Genomic DNA, 18,559 nt, shown 5'->3' with positions numbered 1-18,559 from the left:
TTGCAGAAACTATAGAAGGGGAGGGAGATACAAGCTTGGAAGTAGGCCTCAAAAATGAAGATCTCTTAAAAAAAAAAAAAATGAAGAATTCCCACTTTATTGGTACCAGAATTACTGGGAGAATTTGTGAGAAAGGTATACTGCCAGAAGCTCCCACCGCCAAAGTCCTGAGCAGATGGAGGTGCAGTCATATTAGGAGGTAAGAGAGTAGTATAGAATGGATAGATTCTGAAACAGAAAAATGAGGGAAAGAAAAGTACACAGAAACAGCTGTGAAAAAGATCTAGGAAAACATGGATGGAAGTGAGAAGCAAGAAAGGAAGTAGAAATGTAAAAAAAAAAAATATGCCCTGTGTCCCATGGCATAAGACGTCAGTGAAAAACCAGCAAGTTGGCATAGGCTTTGTATATCTTGGCTTTCTCTGGAGTCTCTGCTTCCAGAACCCCAAAGTGCCAAACAAAATTCTCAAAAAATTCCAGGTTATTAGGCTGGTCAAATGGGCCAACATACAAGACTAGGTACACAGGAGGTGGCCAGGCATAGTCCCTGCAACACCTATTTTCTGTGGATGTGGCAGCTTGCAGGGAGGGTCTCAAGATCAATCCAAACTGGCCCTGGCACCCCCAAACTAGAGGTTGAGCTCTCTGGGCAGTGAATTCAGCCTGGAGAGAATGCCTTCAGTCTGGTCAGTGTCTGCGCTGGCGTTTTGCAATCTCCTCTCGGATGCGCAACTTGAGGGCTTCTCGCATGGGTGGATCCAGAGGTGTGTGTGCAGATACCTCCTCACTCACCCTTCCTGGATCATCATCCTATGTGGAGGAAGAGTCAGGAAGCTCAGGGACTAGCCTCTTCTGCAAAGGTGACCTGCCATATCCTTAAACAATAGTCTCACAGAAATCTATTTGACTCACAGCTTCTTGCCAGTGCCTGTCATTTCCCAGGTGTCCCCTGTAACAGTGATTTTCAACTGGGGGCCACATGCCCTCCCTGTTGCCCACTGAGAAATCACTGTGACAGGTATGAGTTATGCTCAAAAATGTTACCCAGTAGTCTATGCTCCCATGTGGAACAGACACTTCCCACTGGCCCTGAGGAAAACGGTGGCTCAGGGTGTGGCAGAAATTTCTACCATGGCCCAGGACCTTCAGGCTGCAGCTATTTCTGTGAGGCATACCTGATACACGATAACTGATGTGACCTCTCCGCTGTCTGTCTCATATTCTAAGCAGAAGAGCTGATGGCCAGAAGGCTCTGGCTCGGAGCCGCCACTACAGCTGCTTTCACCGGACTCCTCACAGTCTGGGTTGCTTGGGTGGGTAGAGCCATCTGGAAAGATGAACCAGAGTGAGAGGGAAGAGAAGGCTGCTGGAACTTCTGCCCAGAGATAACACAGGAAAACATACTGTAAAGAAAGCCCCAATCTTATTGGTCCTGTGTGTGTGTTTATGTGTTAAGTGTGCTAATTACCCCTGTGTCCCTGTTCCAAGGCTAGCACAGTACCAGCACATAGTAAGTACACAATGCACATTTTTCCAGTGTTGGAAGCTTGTGGAGAGAAGTACAGAGCTCTGCCTGTGCTCAAATTCAGGTTCTGCAACTTACTAGGTCTATGATCTTGGGCAATTTACTTAATGTCTCTGAACCTGTTTCTTGACCGTGCAACAGAAAAGGTAAGAGTTCCTATCTTACGGGGTTTTATGAAAAATAAACGAATTAATATGCATAAAAACTAAAAGCACTTTAACGTCCAACCTATTTAGCATCTTGTATTAACTACTGTGATCTCCAGGTTGCAGAAAAGCTGGAGGAAAAAGGTCATCTAATGGGTTAGGGCTTCATTCCACAACTATGTCCTGGGTGCCTATTGCTGTACCAGACTTTCTCTCTGTCTGATGGTGAGAATATGGAAAATATAGTATGGTTGAGCACACCAACAAACAACTCGTGCTGGCCCTCAGGTATGTCCTGTAACAGCGATGCTTAACTAGAGGGCATGAGCCCTCCCTTTCGTGCGGAAGAATCACTGAGCGGAAGCTGGGGAACGCTGAGATGGAGGTTCCACGAAAGGATGAGATGAATTGAGTCTTGGGACTTATAATGAGGTTCTCTCCATACAGAGGGATTACGCTGAGGCAGAAGGCCGAGGGCCGGAAGAGCGCGCAGGCCTGAGGAGGCTGGCGGGGCGGGAGGCCTCACCTCGGTGTCGCGGTAGGTACACCTGCAGGTCGGGCTTGCGGGGCCGCGTCGGCGCGGGTGTGTGCCGCCTCCTCACTTTCTCCTTAGCCGCTTGCTTCACCTTCTTGTCGTAGTCGTCCCTGCGGGGAGCCGAGCGGGAGTCAGGGACCTCCGGGCTAGACTAGACCCAGGGTGGCGGCGGCGGCGCGGGGCGGGGCGGTACCGGGCGAGCTGGTTCCGTCGGATATGGTGCACGAAGCCGTGGCTCATGTCCAGCCGCCCGCCGGGCTTACAGCAGAGCCCCGGCCCGGAATCCCGTGTCGCTGCCATTGGAAACCTGTAAGCAGACCCGCCGCCGCCTCAGTGGTCCCAACGGCCACCCTCCCGGCCCGAGAGGTCTGTGCTGGCGCTAGCTCGACTTCCGGCCCCGCGTCCTGACGTCATGCACGTAAGGGCGGGCCGGGCGGAGCGTCGCGACGCGCTGGGCTGCTGGGGCGGGGCTCCTGACTTACGCTTACCGCTAATACATCAAACCTTCCAGAAAAACACAAAGCGGATACTCGAAGTCGCGGTCCTCAGTTGTCTCGTTTGTAAGTGAGGACACCGAAAGCGCCTACCTCAGAATAAGCTGTGGAGAGGCCGGTGGGCACAACGGAGAGTCCTGGCTGTTCGCTCCGCTGGGGGCGACGGGGCCCCCCAGTCCAACCCAACAGAGCCGCAGCTCTGCGAATGTCCCTGCCTGTCCAGATGCCCACCGGCTGGATGTCTTAACTGTCTTTGTGGGAGGGCCCAGCCTTTGACAGGCCTGGACTCGTGCTGAAACACCGGGCAAGCTAGAAATTAGGCAGTTTTAGGGACAGTGCAGGAGGGGACCTCTGAAGAATTTAGGGAGGCTTCAGAGATAAGGACAACCAAGGGAATGTAACCAATTCCACTAGAAAAAACAAACATCTCAGGACCAAGGACAACATTGTTAACGCTGGTCCTGGTTTCCTTCAGGTGGTAAAGGGAGGCAGAGATTGGAGAAATGGAGAGTGGTTTAATTTATGAACAACTTAGAAGGGCAGCTGTTTAACTTCAATGCGGGGATGTCCATCCAGAGGACTGGGCCATAAAGATAAAGATGTAACAAATGGGGAAAGAGAAAGCTGTTAGATAAGGAATGTGAAGATCCCCCACTCAGTAGCAAATTAAATGAGACAGCCGAGAACTAACCAATCGCAAAGAGACTGGTGGAGCTTTAGAATAATGAGGGAAAGAAGGTATATATTCCCTGAGACATGACTCCACTTTGGCTTCCTTGCCCCTCCCAGGCCTGGTTCCCTGGCCTGGGAGTCCCACTTTATTTCTGTTCTTTTTCTCCTCAGTAAACTTTTTCTTTCTCTAAACAAACCTGCCTCTTCTTGCTTGCTTGCCTGAGCGTCTGCGAAGTTCCTGCTGCGGCTTCGTGAGACACCAACCCGTGGGGGTCTAGTGGCAGGGACTCAGCGCTGCCCTGCAGCCTGGGATCGTTCCTGGCTGGGAGACTAGGCCTGACAATTCTGGTATCAGTGCCATTTTCGGGTCCTCTTGTTAAAAAAGCAAAAATAGTTATCTAGTTATCAGCGATTAGAATAGGGACAAACTGGTTCACCTTACAATGGAATATCAATGAGCAATGAAAAAGAATGAACTTGATATACTCGAAGGCGACTAGGACAATACTCAGATACTTCGATTGAAAGAAAAAAAGGACATGCTATGTATTTCCCTTTATATAAAACCAGAAAATGCAAACTAATCTGAAGTGATAGAAAGTCTATCAATGATGCAGGTAGGATGACACTTTTGGGGCTGGTGGATAGGTTTATTATCTGATCGTGGTGATGTTTTCAGGGTGTATCCATCCATTCATACGAATTTAGTAAATTGCACATTTTAAAACAGCAGTTTATTGTTTATTATACAATACTTTAGAACTATAAAGCCAACGCAATGGAGTCAGGGTTGTAGAAGGGTCTTGGAAAGCAGAGGTCCGAGTCTTGTGCTTTAGCAGCTTCCCGGAAAGTTCTTCCCTGCCCAACGTTTGCATTTTCCTGTGTTACCAAGAACACCCTCTAAAAGTGGGATTGAACCTCCAAGTTGCTGCATGAAGGGGATGAATGGGGGTTTCGCCTAGTTCTGTGCAGTGGCGTCAGTTTCCAAGGTTGGAGAATGGACAGACGATCTCCAAATTTGGTTTCGAGGGTAAAAAGTACCCCCGATAGCTTCTTTTATGCAGAAACTCACTAGTCAGAAAAAGGATCCTGCCTGTTTAAAACCGGAAATTGTGGGTAAGGAGGCAGTAAACTCGCAAATCGTTCTCTGTGCACAGGCTATAGTAAAGAAACCAAGAAGGCGGCAGTAGCTCGCAAAAGTTGCCTCCACGTAGTTTGTCCCCGTCGGCGACCGGTAGAGAGCCTTAGCCGCCGTTACAGCCCCGATCCTGATTGGCTGCGGGCCGCGCGCTTGAGCGTGGCCGGCGCCTGCGCAGGGCTGCTCGGCCGGTAGTGGCGATGTCTGGCCGGTCCAAGCGGGAGTCTCGTGGTTCTGCCCGCGGGAAGCGCGAGTCCGAGTCGCGGGGCAGCTCGGGTCGCGTCAAGCGGGAGCGAGATCGGGAACGGGAGACAGAGGCGCCGAGTTCCCGGAGCAGCCCGGTGCGCGTGAAGCGGGAGGTCGAACCGGCCAGCGCGCGCGAGGCCCCGCCGCCAGTCCTCCCCTCGGTGCGGGTGAAGCGGGAGCGCGAGGCAGATGAGGACTCTGAGCCTGAGCGGGAGGTGCGAGGTGCGCGGGGCCAGGACGGGCCGGGCGCTGGCTCCACTCTCGTCTTCTTTCTTTCCAGCAGTCCCACCCCGGTGAAGAAACTCTCTCCACCGTCCAAGTCCGCTTTCCGACTCGACTGCATTTTAATGAGCATAGTCCTAGTTGTAATAGTAACAATAGTTATAATTTGTGTTTTAAGCAACAATAGTAACAGCAGCAGCTTGTTTTTATCGAATGCCTGAAGCGGGCCAGGCACTGTGCTATTTAGAGGGGTTACTCCCAGCAGTTATCACAAAACCTCTGGGTCGTGAGTTCTTCCCTAATTTTGGGGATCAGAACTTTCAAAGTTGAGAGGCTGAACGCTGGGTTCCTGCACCGTACACCCGTTATTCTGGGTTGTAGCAGTCGGTCTAGTCTGTCTGAGACTGAGTCATTGCGCTTTGGGAAAGCAGGTTTCGTCTGTCTCGCACCGTAAATTAGTGGAAGTTATCCTGAACTCACGAACTTCAATATTCAATAGATCTAACAACGACCAGGGAGGCTGGGCTCCCTGCTTCCCCCATGACTACACCCATTGCTGCTTATCACTGGATGCTTTCTGCTCTAATGATTTATGGAGATTTCCTTTCTGTAGTGTGTGATCTTGTTGATACCAACCTGTTGATAGTTTACCAATCATTAAATAGGTTTCCACTACTTATAAAAATTTTTCCTGTTCACCCCAACTACATATTTTTCTGTATTGAACTTGGAACTCCTGACTTGAACATGTCCCTGTATACTTGATTTCTGGTGAGTTAGTTGGAGATATTGAAGTATTAGGTGACCAAATCACTAGGCTAAATTGCTAAGGGTAGAGTTTGTCGAGATAGGGGTTATCGTCTCCACACTTCTGTAATTTTGCATTTGGTCCCAATTATCTATATATTTATTAACTTTTTTTTTTTTTTAGAAAGATAGCATTTTTTTTAAAGATTTATTTTTTATTTATGCATACAAGAACTGGGGTGTAGGATCCCTGGCCAGGGATTGAACCCATGTCGCTGTGGCTGGTGATAGCTTCATAGTGCTGAGACTTAACCCCCTGCACCAACAGGGCGGCCCAGAAGATAGCATTTTAAAAAAAGTTATTTTTGCATATAAGAATTGGGGTGTAGGTCAGAGGTACAGGAGGATTCACCAGAGACAGTGGGGTGCAGTACAGCCGTTTTACAGAAATATACCAAGGAGAACAGTGGTCAAGACAGGAGAGGTCTGCTGTGCAATGTGGGTTAGCTCCTTGACCTGGGATGAAACTCAGGCTGTAGGGGTGATAGTGCTGAGTCTTAACCCCTCGACTGCCAGGGATGCCCTGATTTTATTAACGCTTAACATTAACTCTTAAATTTCTTGTTAGGTTTATCTTTGATAAATTTTTGTATGACACTGGGCACAGAATAGTACCTTACTTATAGAAAATGCTCAATAAATATTCTCTGACTAATAATAATTTCAGGATATTTGCTGATTTCCTTTACTTAAATACTCTGTCAGCCTCAAGTTTCCCTTTGGAAGAGAAATTGTTCCTTAGATATTTTGTGTAGTTGTGTTAAGGAGATTTTTTTCCTTGGGATTCATTAGGATCCCAGTTGCTGTAACTTTTTCCTTTTTTTTTTCATTTTATGTTTTTGTCATGGTATAGATTACAACTACTAAGATGAACTGAATGTTTATATACATGAGTATAGTTTAAAAACAGGTGCGGACATACATTCTTAAACTGCGCAGGGTCTGAGATTTTACCTTATTTGCAAGCTACGGTGTTAGCCTAACACAGTTTCATGGAGGCTGATGGAAGACAGGACTAATAATGGTCATGGTAGTCTGTCTCTGACTATCATGCTTCTGATAGTAGTCATGATAGCACTATCAAGCTATCACTAGCAACAGCAACATGAGTTGGATCCTTGGCCTGGAGAGGGAGACCTCTCCTGTCTCGCCTGCTGTTCCCCTCAGCAGTGTGTTTCAGTCTTGGGACTATTTGGTCTGAGACAGTTTATCACAGCAATCACAGTAACCAGAATATAGCATTGGTGTTAGTCCCAACAAAGCTGGTTGAGGAAATTCCATAAACATAGTGGACAGCCTTATAGGAGAGGAACTTTGAGGTTAGAGAAACTGAATCTTTTATAATGGGCTGTGGGCTTGTCTGTCCTTTGCTTTGTAAGAAACACTGTTTCTGTAATCCAAAGCTGTTCACTATATAAACATCCTTGATAAGGTAATCTAGAGACAGTGACTTTGGTCACAATATATTGGGAAACATGAAAAATCCATGGAGTATTGTCTCCTAGTTAGTTCAAGAATTGGTACATAACCAGTGTCTTAGAAGCTCCCATAGACCCCTTTCTAGTTCTGCCTTGCTTCCTTGCTTATGTAATCACTCTCTTGAATTCTAATCATTTCAAATTTTATCTTATATATGTACTCCTAAGTAGTACGGTGTTTTGTATTTACATAAATGAAACCATGTTGTATGTAGTCTTTTTCTTTCTTTTTTTTTTAAAGATTTATTTTATTTATACAAGGCCAGAGGCGTGGGAGGGTGAGACAGAGAGGGGAGCAAAACAGGCAGACGGACTGAGCGGGCGAGACAGGAGAGGTCTGCTGCACCAAATGGGTAGCTCCCTGGCCGGCTGAGGATCGAACACATGTTGCAGAGGCTGCGAACAGCTTCATAGTACTGCACTCAACCCACTGCACCACTGGGGAGGCCCTTTTTTTGTTTTTTAAGATTTATTTTATTTATGCATATAAGAGCTGGGGTGAAGGCCAGAGGTGCAGCAGGGAGAGGACTCACCAGAGTCAGAGTGGAGAGAAGAACAGGCAGACTGACTGAAATATACTGCTGAGGGGAACAGTGGGTGAGACGGGAGAGGTCTGCTACCTGCATGGCTGGTGATCGAACTCATGCTGCAGAGGCTGTGGATAGCTTCACAGTGCTGTGCTTAACCCCTTGTGCCACCAGGGAGGCCCTGTTGTATGTAGTCTTGCTTTTAGTATTTTGCTTCTCATATTTTTGAAGTTCATCCAGGTAGATGTCCATGCCTATGAAGGGTCCACTGCAGATATACTGAAACATTTCTCCATTTTATTTGTGATGGACATCACACGTTACTGTGTTTAGAACTTTATCTAGCATATGTCAGTCGAGAGATTGCTGAGTTTAAGGGGTCAGCATATTTTCATCTTTGATCTTGCAGTACTGTTTTCTAAGAGGTTATAATAGCTCACACACCCGTAAGCAGTACTTGAGCGTTCTCATTGTTCCACATATGAGAAAAAAGTGTTAAGTATGTCATTGTGCAAATAAATTTGCATATCCTTGATTATTGATGGGATTGAGCATCTTTTCTCATGTTTGTGGGTCTGTCAGTCCTCATTTTCTATTGGGTTGTTTGCCTTTTTGAAAATTGCTTCACTGGATTTCTGTAATCTGCAAACAAATCTTGTTGGTTAAGTGTATTTAAGTGTATTCTCACAATTTGCAGCTTGTTCCATTAGTGGGCTTTTTTGGGTGTTGCCTAGGCTACCTGTATATGAGCTCACCCTGATTAGTTTTTCCTACTTCTGTGTTTATTTGTTTATACTGGTAGTTGACCCTGAGCACAGATTTGTCATTTTCAAAGCTTGTGATGGTTTTCATTTTAGCAAAGAATGGCCGCGTGGATTCCGAGGACCGGAGGAGCCGCCACTGCCCGTACCTGGATACCATTAACAGGTCAGTAGGACAGAGATGCCAAAGGCAATGGAAGAACAATAGAATCTATGTAGAAAGTTTTTGGACTGTATGTTGAACATTTTTTATCCTTTTAAAAACTTTATGCCAAGAAAATTATGCTTGCCGTATTTATTAAACTTTGCTCTTTAGAGTTCAGAGAACATGTTCTAGGGAGGGCATAAGCATAGCCTTTAGCTGGTTTTGAACTTGTATGATGAAATAATGGGATACATAGTGTCCTTAAAAATAATAGCAAATTTAAGTATTTATTGGACACTCACTGTGTGCTAGGTATTACTCTGGGTGCTTGGGATTCAGCCGAGAGAAAAAGAGTAAAAAATTTATTTTAGAACAGAGGTAGTTACCTTGTGCTAGTATTCTTTTCTTTGATCCCACATAGCATCTTAGGATGATTTTCACCTGTCCTCTAGGGTAGCGCTAATAGAACTTTTTGCAGTTCTTTATATGGGCTGTTCATTGTGGCATAGCCACTTGTGGCTATTGGGCACTTGAAATATTGTTTGAAGGGCTGAATTTTACATTTTATTTAATTTTAATTATTTTAAATTAAGTGCCACTAGCCATGTATGGGCAGTGATCCCTGCATTAGCCAGTCCAGTGTGTAAAATACTATATACAGCAATAAATTTAAAATGGATTTAAGATTTGGATACAAGACCCACAACAATAAAATACATAGAAGAAAACATTTGCAATCTGTCTTACACATCAGTGAATGATAGAGATATCTTTGGAGATTTGACCCCTACCGTGAGGGAAATAAAAGCAAAAACAAACAATTGGGACTACCTCAAAAAGCTCTTTTAGAGAGTGAAAGAAAATATTAGCACATTAAAGAGACATCCTATACTGAATGAGAGAAAATAGTCACACAAAGGGTTTATATCCAAGGGTTACAAAGAACTCATCCAATTTAATTAAAAAAAAAAAAAACCAAGTAACCCAATTTAAAAATGGCAGCAGATCTGAGGATGATTTTCCAAAGAGGAAATCCAGAAGACTAAGAAGTAATGTGAGGGCCTCCCCGGTGGCCGAGCGGTTGAGCGCTGGGTTGCAAAGCTGCCTGCAGCCTCTGCAGCGCCGGTTCGATCCCCGGCTGCTCCCCGGCCACTGGAGGAGGGTCCCACATGGCGCGCAGACCTCTCCTGCTGCCCGCTGCTCCCCTCAGCAGTGTACTTCGGTCCTTCTGCCTGCTCTGCTCCCTGTTCTGGCTCTGGTGAATTCTCTCACCCTCCCGCGCTTCTGACTATACCCAGTGCTTGTATAAATAAATAAAAATAAATCTTTAAAAAAAAAAAAAAAAGAAGTAATGTGAAAAAAGTACTCATCATCACTTCCTGATGGGAAATGCAAATCAGAGCCACATTAAAACTTCCCAGATTTGTTGGAGAGGATGTAGAGAAAGAGAAATCCTAATAAATGTTGGTGGGAATATAAATTGGTGCAGCTATTTTGAAAAGTAATCTGCACTTAAACTAAAAGTGGTTGTGTCATATAATCCAGCAATCCCACTTTTGGGTATCTAGCCTAAGAACACAAAGTCTTTAGTTCAAAAAACAATATGCCCCACAAGTTTATTGATGCATTATTTATAATAACTAGGAAGTGGAAGCAACCTGAGTGCCCATGGATAGAGAACTGGACAAAGATGTGGTATATATACATAGTGGAATACTATTCAGCTGTAAGGAAAGATGAAAAGTTACCATTTATAGCAAAATGGAAGGAACTCAAGGGATTATGCAAAGCAAAGCAAACTGGAAAGGAAAGACAAATTTTGGCTACTGCACATATGAATCATATAAGGAAACAGCTATGAACTGAGAAAATAACATAATTGTACACTTAGCAGATAACTGAACTGAGGTTTCTGAGTTCAGGAGGGAGAGGGGAGGGAGAAAGGTCAAGGGAATATAAGCAGGGATGGTGGTATGGGGTGTGGGGGAGGGGAACTAGGTCAGGAAGTGGCACAAAAATAGAAGTGCCAGAATATTTGGTTTGAGATATGGCTGTTTATTCTTTTTTTTTTTTTTTTAAAGATTTATTTATTTATTTGTTTATAGAAGCACTGGGTACAGTCAGAAGCGCGGGAGGGTGAGAGAATTCACCAGAGCCAGAGCGGGGAGCAGAGCAGGCAGAAGGACTGTGGTACACTGCTGAGGGGAGCAGCGGGTGGCAGGAGAGGTCTGCGCGCCATGTGGGACCCTCCTCCAGTGGCCGGGGAGCAGCCGGGGATCGAATCGGTACTGCAGAAGCTGCGGGCAGCTTCCCAACCTAGCGCTCAACCGCTGTGCCACCGGGGAGGCCCCTGGCTGTTTATTCTTACAGATACTGAATTTAAACATATAGGGTACCATACCACATCAAATATAAATATATTTTTAAGTATTTTAAGTTGTTAGTTATATATATGTATTTCTCCCATATTTGAATTAATATTCTTTAAATCTCACATTTTTTATGTGAGGAGTGAAAGAGAAGTGTGTCTAGAGAGTTTAGTTTACACACTGAAGTAAAAAGAAATTTCATTTGTTCTACACAATAATATTTTGTATATATATATATAGATATATATATTATATATCTATATAGATATAGATATATATATGCTTGTATAAGTTTCTGGATTCTTCTGTGCTAGTAATATTTACTTATGCTAGTAATTTTTACATATACTAAAAACAAATGCTGCTTTTTGAGACTGTTACCTATTAATTAGAGTTAATGTTTGGGAAGTAATTCCTTTACCACCTGTGGATTCAGTGGGGTAGTTTTTTTGATCCTTACCTCTGCCAGTACTTATATGTCAGTATGATATACTCGAACAGGTACATCTGTTTGTAGTTATTACTGTAAACTTCTTTAGGCTTCCCATTTATTCCTATGGGCAAAAATAAAATTTTCTTTAATAAGAGGGTTTATTCACTCTTTTTATGTGTCTTCTTTTCAAATTTGAAATATTGTTGGGGCCCTAATATGTTAGTCCTACTGGTAACTTTCCCTTCAGAGAAAGTGATTGTTATGGGATATTCTTCATTGGTTGTAAATATTAAAAAGAAACATGGTCATTGGCTTTGCATGTCTGACACAAACACCTTGAAATGCTTTGAGGCTTAGAGAATTGATAGTGCTATTTTTTTTATAAACCTTGTTTATATGACTTGACCAGTAAACGAGTAAGCTTTATACCTGTCTTTTTTTAAATTTTAACATTTATCATTTTTTAAAAATTTTTTAGACAATATTTACTTCCCTCCACCCCCTCAGATTGAGTCCCCATAGAATTTCCTTCCCCAAGGCACCCGTTCACCATCACCACAGTCCCCTGTGCTCCTCCCTCCCTCTCACCCCAAAAATAGATGACTGGATCAAGAAGATGTATATATACACAATGGAATATTATTCAGCAATCAAAAAAGATAAACTCATGCTATTCACAGCAACGTGGATGGAGCTAGAAGGAATTATGCTCAGTGAAATAAGCCAGAAGGAAAAAGAAATCAGATGATTTCACTTATAACAGGAATATAGGGGAACCAAATAAGACATCAGTGTAAAAAAAAATAATAACAGTACAAAACACAACAAAGCAAAAACAGACAATTATAAACCAGAGACATACTGCAGGGGAGGAGGAGGAGGGAGAGGGAGGGAGGGAGGAGCACAGGGGATAGTGCTATATTAAATGTCTAGGTGAGGATTAGTCACTGTTCCCTATGGTTTATATGGTTGTTGAAACATTCAGTGAAGGATGGCATGAAGAACATGAAGCCAATGCTGCTTTACTCTGGTGTTCTAGAAATTGTCCTTATTGTTTTTTCTTTTGCTTTGCTTCTCTTAGGAGTGTGCTGGACTTTGACTTTGAGAAACTGTGTTCCATCTCCCTCTCCCATATAAATGCATATGCCTGTTTGGTGTGTGGCAAGTACTTTCAGGGTAAGTAAATATTAAACATTACAAATTTTCTAAGTTGTCAGCACTAACCACAGGCCACCTCCTGAGATTTTTTTTTTTAAAGATTGATTTATTTATATAAGAACTGGGGTACAGGTCAGAGCTGCGGGAGGGTGAGAGAATTCATCAGAGACAGAGCGGGGAGCAGAACAGGCAGACGGACCGAAGGCACTGCTGAGGGGAGCGGCAGGCGAGGCAGGAGAGGTCTGCCACACCATGTGGGTTTCTTCTGGCTGGCTGGGAATCGAACCCACGCTGCAGAGGCTGTGGACAGTTTACAGTGTGGTGCTCAACCCGCTGCGCCACCGGGGAGGCCCCTGAGTTTTTTTTTTTAAAAGAAAATAAAGTCCTGTCAGGAGGCATGTCTAATAATTCCTATCATTGTTTCCAGGAAATGGGAATGCTCTTAAAAAAACAGTAGGCAGTTCTCTGATTGGCCAGGACCTGAATACATAAGAAAGGGAGAAAGAATTAGTTGTCTGAAAGGTTTTTTAGGAGATCTCTTGACTCTTGAATTTTTGAATGCCTGTTGTTTCTATACTTATCTGTCCTCTTAATGTTTTCTTTGTCTTTTTCTGAAAATTCTTTTGCTATGAAGACTTTAATTCTGTTCTTTTCTGGAAATTTATTATTTGACTTCATTTAAACCAGCAAATTCTTAGTATAGTGGAGGTTTCAGAAAAATATAAGCTACGTTCCTTGATTTTATAGGGAACTTACAAAGTTAACACAAAATAATCAGCAAACTAAGATTATAAAGGTTACTGCTAGACTCTGGTACTGAATATAAATAAGAATAATAGGGGGTAAAATACTCAAAGATCAGTGTTAGTTGTAGTGTTTGCATTGAGTTTATGGGAGGCTCTCTGGTGAAACAGAATTTTAGTGGGTTAAGGGAGAGACATTCCAGAAAGAAGTGGCAACATGAGCAAAGATATGTAGGCTCAAGATTGGTGTAAATGTGGGCAGTTGGAAAATCAGGATTGAGTGATGCTAGACAGTCACAGGATTTGTATGTGTATATGTACTATTATATATGTAGATATTCCTAATTTCTGTTATATATAAAACTTAACTCATATATGTATATGTGTATGTGTTTAAATACACATACTCCATATGGTTAAGGTTTACATTCAGGTTTATGAAATAAGTTTTCCTGACCTACGTCTTATGCCATCTAGAAAATAAAGTAACCGATGCACTATTCTTTCTTGCTAACTTTTGTGATGAAAGTTCTTGTGGGAGGGCCTCCCCGGTGGCGCAGCGGTTGAGCGCTGGGTTGCGAAGCTGCCCGCGGCCTCTGCGGCGCCGGTTCAATCCCCGGCTGCTCCCCGACCACTGGAGGAGGGTCCCACATGGCGTGCAGACCTCTCCTGCCGCCCGCTGCTCCCCTCAGCGGTGTACTTCGGTCCTTCTGCCTGCTCTGCTCCCCGCTCTGGCTCTGGTGAATTCTCTCACCCTCCCGCACTTCTGACTGTACCCAGTGCATGTATAAACAAAACAAACAAACCAGCAAACAAATAAATAAAGCATGCCTCTATTAAAAAAAAAAAAAAGAAAGTTCTTGTGGGAGATTCGTATCATGGATGGCATCGTACTTTGCTTTTGCCGATGTTAACATTCCAGTACAAAATAGTGAAAGGAAAATCAAACCTGATTTGTGCCTTTCTGGAATCTGTCTTCTCTTACAGCTTTTTATCCTTCCCTACAGGCCGGGGTTTGAAGTCTCATGCCTACATTCACAGCGTCCAGTTCAGCCACCATGTCTTCCTCAACCTCCACACCCTCAAGTTTTACTGCCTTCCTGACAACTATGAGATCATTGATTCCTCGCTGGAGGATATCACGGTGTGTGTCCAAGATGACTGATTTGACACTGGTTTTCTTCAGAGTTCTTTCGGGCTTCCTAATATCTCTACCAATGAGTCAGGGAAGAATCTTAGTCTGTTGGGTGTGGAGAGGAGGAACCAGGGAAACTGAGTAAGGAGGTCAGGTTCCATAATTGTGGTTTGTGGTCTGTAAGCTAGCTGTCATTTCTGCTTATTTATTTATTTATTTATTTATTTGTTTATTTATATAAGAACTGGGGTGTTGGCCAGTGGTGCAGGGGGTGAGAAGATTCACCAGAGACATAATGGGGAGCAGAACAGGCAGATCTATGAAATACACTGCTGAGGGGAGCAGCAGGGGGCAAGACAGGAGAGGTCTGCTTTGCCACGTGGTTAGCTCCCTGGCCGGCCAGGGATCGAACTTGTGCTGCAGAGGCTGTGGATAGCGTCACAGTTATGTGCTTAACCCCTTGCACCACCAGGGAGGCCCCCAATCTTTTTATTTTTTCATTTTTAATTTTTTTTAAAGATTTATTTATTTATTTATACAAGCACTGGGTACAGTCAGAAGCGCGGGAGGGTGAGAGAATTCACCAGAGCCAGAGCGGGGAGCAGAACAGGCAGAAGGACCGAAGTACACTGCTGAGGGGTGCAGCGGGCGGCAGGGGAGGTCTGCGCACCATGTGGGACCCTCGCCTGGCGGCCAGGGATCAAACCGGCACTGCAGAGGCTGCGGGCAGCTTCACACTCCAGCGCTCAACCGCTGCGCCACCGGGGAGGCCCCAATCTTTTTATTTTTAAGGAAGGCTTGGTGTTCAGAATATTTGAAGCGCTGTTTATGCTACTTTTGTAAGTTGTATAGGCCTACTAATATTTGAAGTTAAAGTGGTTATGGACAGTATTAAAGAGGGAGAAATTGAAATTCAGGGCTTTAAAGCTTCTTAGTGGCAGCCTTTGTCTAGCCTGTGATTTGATAACCCTCAGCTCTAGAAATGATCTGCCTTCTAATCTTATGTGATTGCAGTCTTGCAGAAAGGTAAGGAGGCACTTCTGTACCTGCCCTTGGGCCAGGTGCTGGCCCTGTGTACCATTTCACCCAAGACTCAGATTCCTGCTGCCTTCGGAGTCTCTCTTGCAGCTTTGATGGTTTATCATGGACTTGGCCCAACCTGAAGTTTGAGAAAAGACTCAGGATTCAGTGATTTTGTTTTAAACAGATTTCCTTCTGGATTAGCCATATGGAAAGGACCTATCCTATGTTACCCTGCTCTTTATTGTTGGGAGTTCTTTTGGGTGCGTAGTGAAGTGTTCATGATCAAAGTGTTTTATGTTTTTGGCAGAAATTACTATTCCAGATTTATCTTAGGAATTTTGGGTATGCCTAAAGCAACTTAGAATTTTCCTTTGCTTTGCAGTATGTGTTGAAGCCCACTTTCACAAAGCAGCAGATTGCAAACTTGGACAAGCAAGCCAAATTGTCCAGGGCATATGATGGCACCACTTACCTGCCTGGTATTGTGGGCCTGAATAACATAAAGGCCAATGACTACGCCAATGCTGTCCTTCAGGTAGGATAAGATGGGAACAGTGGGGCAGGGGTGGTAACCTGGGAACACTGTGAAGGTCAGCTAAGAAATCATTACCTTTTGGTAAAATGCAGTGAAGTGATTCCCAGACACCACATCTGACCAAGGATTCTACTTCAATGTTCGTTCCCCACCAAGCTGAACATTCCTGTATTTGTTCAAGGGGCTGCTGCCAAGTGATGAAGCCTTTTCCAGCCACTGCCCTAATAACTTCTTGAGTTCCAGGGGATGTCACATAGAATCTGCTTATGATCTGACATTACCAAATAAGAGACACATATCTAGATGATGCTTTATTTTTTTTAGTGGTGCAGATATATCTGCTGGCATTCCATTGTGTAGATTCTGCTCCTGTGCTTGAATCCTGAGTTAGGAAAGGTGGAAAGCCAAAGTCATCCTATTTGTAACTTGCACTGTTTTCTTTTTTAAAAAAATTACTTGAGTAATATGTGCACATTATAGAAAAATTGGAAAATGTTGATAAGCATAAGCAAGAAAATTACACAGTCATTCTGCTTCATAAAAAATTGATTTTAGAAAATAATAAGCATAAATACTAGGGGGATGAGATGTTGAAAGTAAAGAGTAAAAACTTCCCTTTTTTCCTAGTATTTTGTCCTGAGGTAGTTAACATCATATAGACCTCCAGACCTTTTTCTAAACACATATACCCACAAACACCTTCTGCCTTGTGACAATATAATGAGTTATTTTGCTATTCCCAAATTGATAGATCAAATTTAACTTCTCTTTTTTTTTTACCCCTCTTACCAGTGTTGGCTGAGTATCCTACATACAACCTTGTATTTTCTGTGACTCTGACACCTTTTATTATGCATAAAATACACAGATATATACATTACATGCATGATATCTATATATACATATGTATATCATGACTTTTAAAGTATATAATTGTATTTTTTGTCTACAAAGTAATAGTATATATGTGTATATATTTTTACTTAAAGTTATACAATGAAATCAATAAATTTTTTTTTTTTAAAGATTTATTTATTTATTTATACAAGCACTGGGTACAGTCAGAAGCATGGGAGGGTGAGAGAATTCACCAGAGCCAGAGCAGGGAGCAGAGCAGGCAGAAGGACCGAAGTACACTGCTGAGGGGAGCAGTGGGCGGCAGGAGAGGTCTGCGCGCCATGTGGGACCCTCCCCCAGTGGCCGGGGAGCAGCCGGGGATTGAACCAGCGCCCCAGCGCTGCAGAGGCTGCGGGCAGCTTTGCAACCCAGCGCTCAACCACTGCGCCACCGGGGAGGCCCTCAATAAATATTCTTAAGCAGCATCTTAATGATTATGTATTAATCCATTCTGCCGACGAATTATAAATTATTCTTATATTAATGCATCTGGAGCCTAGGTTCTAGGCTGTAGAGTGTTTATAGCAACTTACAAACTCACCGGTTATACAAGTGTTCCTCATCTTGCATTATCACTGAAAAAAAATTTTCCTGTTTGATAGGTATTCTGTTTTAACTTTTTAAAATTCACTTCTAAAGTTGACTATCTTTCTTCATGTATGGTTGGGTCTTTTGTCATTTTTCTATTGGTGGTTAATTTTACTGAGCTTTAAGAAATAAGTATTAACCTTTTTTGTTGTATATGTTAGAGATAATTCCTCCTTCTAATTTGGTCTTTAATGTATTTTTAAATAAGGAATTGGGGAAAACAGTTGTAAAAGTATATCTGTTAGTTTTGGTGTCTGACCTAGTCCCTGGAAGGGTCAAATTCTTAATTCTTAGGTTGACAGAGATGTGGCCGACTGTTCCTTGTGCAGCATCTTATAACTGTTTTTTTTTTTTTTTTTAAAGATTCATTTATTTTATACAAGAACTGGGGTACAGGCCAAATCCACGGGAGGGTGAAAGGATTCACCTGAGACAGAGTGGGGAACAGAACAGGCAGATTGACTTAAATACACTGCTGAGGGGAGCAGTTGGGTGTGACAGGAGAGGTCTGCCGCACCATGTGGGGCCCTTGCCGCCTGGCTGGGATCAAACAGGTGCTGCAGAGGCTACGGACAGATCCACAGCATGGCGCTCAACCGCCTGCACCACCAGGGGAGGCCCATCTTATGACTTTATTAAGATTGTTACAGATGGAACAGATAACATTTGAATCTGGTCAGGGCAGTTAGTCTTATTGATGGGTTTTAGTTTTATACGAAGTTTGTTTATAAAAACAAGCAAATGAGCAAACCCTCTGTGATGATGCTTCCACTAAAAAGGATTGAATGTTCCATCTGGAAACTGGATTACTTCTCTCTAAGGACACCTACTGTTGTGATGTTGGTGAAGCCAGAGAGCAGCCTCTCTCTACAGCCTGGATAACTAAAAAGTAGGATAAACTGTCCATATTTTTTTCCTTTTGAGAATAACTTTTTTTAAGGCAGTTATTTTCCAAGAAGCAATTGTTTCTTTAGCTGAAATA

The 18,559-nt window shown here is 43.5% G+C and overlaps 2 protein-coding genes across 3 annotated transcripts in view; one reads left to right on the top strand and one right to left on the bottom strand.

Moving 5' to 3' along the window:
• Positions 1 to 687: 687 nt before the first annotated feature.
• On the bottom strand, positions 688 to 2,506 carry LOC311172453 (UPF0561 protein C2orf68 homolog; the record flags this gene model as incomplete). The annotated part of the gene is made up of 4 exons (XM_084235890.1): positions 688 to 810; positions 1,176 to 1,327; positions 2,198 to 2,316; positions 2,400 to 2,506. 4 exons carry the CDS (start codon positions 2,504 to 2,506, stop codon positions 688 to 690), a joined length of 501 nt encoding a protein of 166 aa, XP_084092016.1.
• A 2,204-nt stretch (positions 2,507 to 4,710) lies between these two features.
• The window catches only part of USP39 (ubiquitin specific peptidase 39), a gene marked incomplete at both ends in the record, with an annotated part of 32,273 nt that continues 18,424 nt past the window's right edge, over positions 4,711 to 18,559 (top strand). For both annotated transcript variants that reach the window (XM_084235674.1, XM_084235675.1), the window contains 5 exons: positions 4,711 to 4,978; positions 8,648 to 8,717; positions 12,580 to 12,674; positions 14,407 to 14,543; positions 15,940 to 16,092. In XM_084235674.1, coding sequence (XP_084091800.1) covers positions 4,711 to 4,978; positions 8,648 to 8,717; positions 12,580 to 12,674; positions 14,407 to 14,543; positions 15,940 to 16,092 — 723 coding nt within the window. The remainder of the gene's footprint in view (positions 4,979 to 8,647; positions 8,718 to 12,579; positions 12,675 to 14,406; positions 14,544 to 15,939; positions 16,093 to 18,559) is intronic.

Source organism: Talpa europaea (genome assembly GCF_964194135.1).
Source record: "Talpa europaea genome assembly, chromosome: 6".
Classification (NCBI taxonomy): Eukaryota; Metazoa; Chordata; class Mammalia; order Eulipotyphla; family Talpidae; genus Talpa; species Talpa europaea.
Note: the sequence above shows the minus strand (reverse complement) of the source record. Positions and strands in the feature narration are given on the sequence as shown.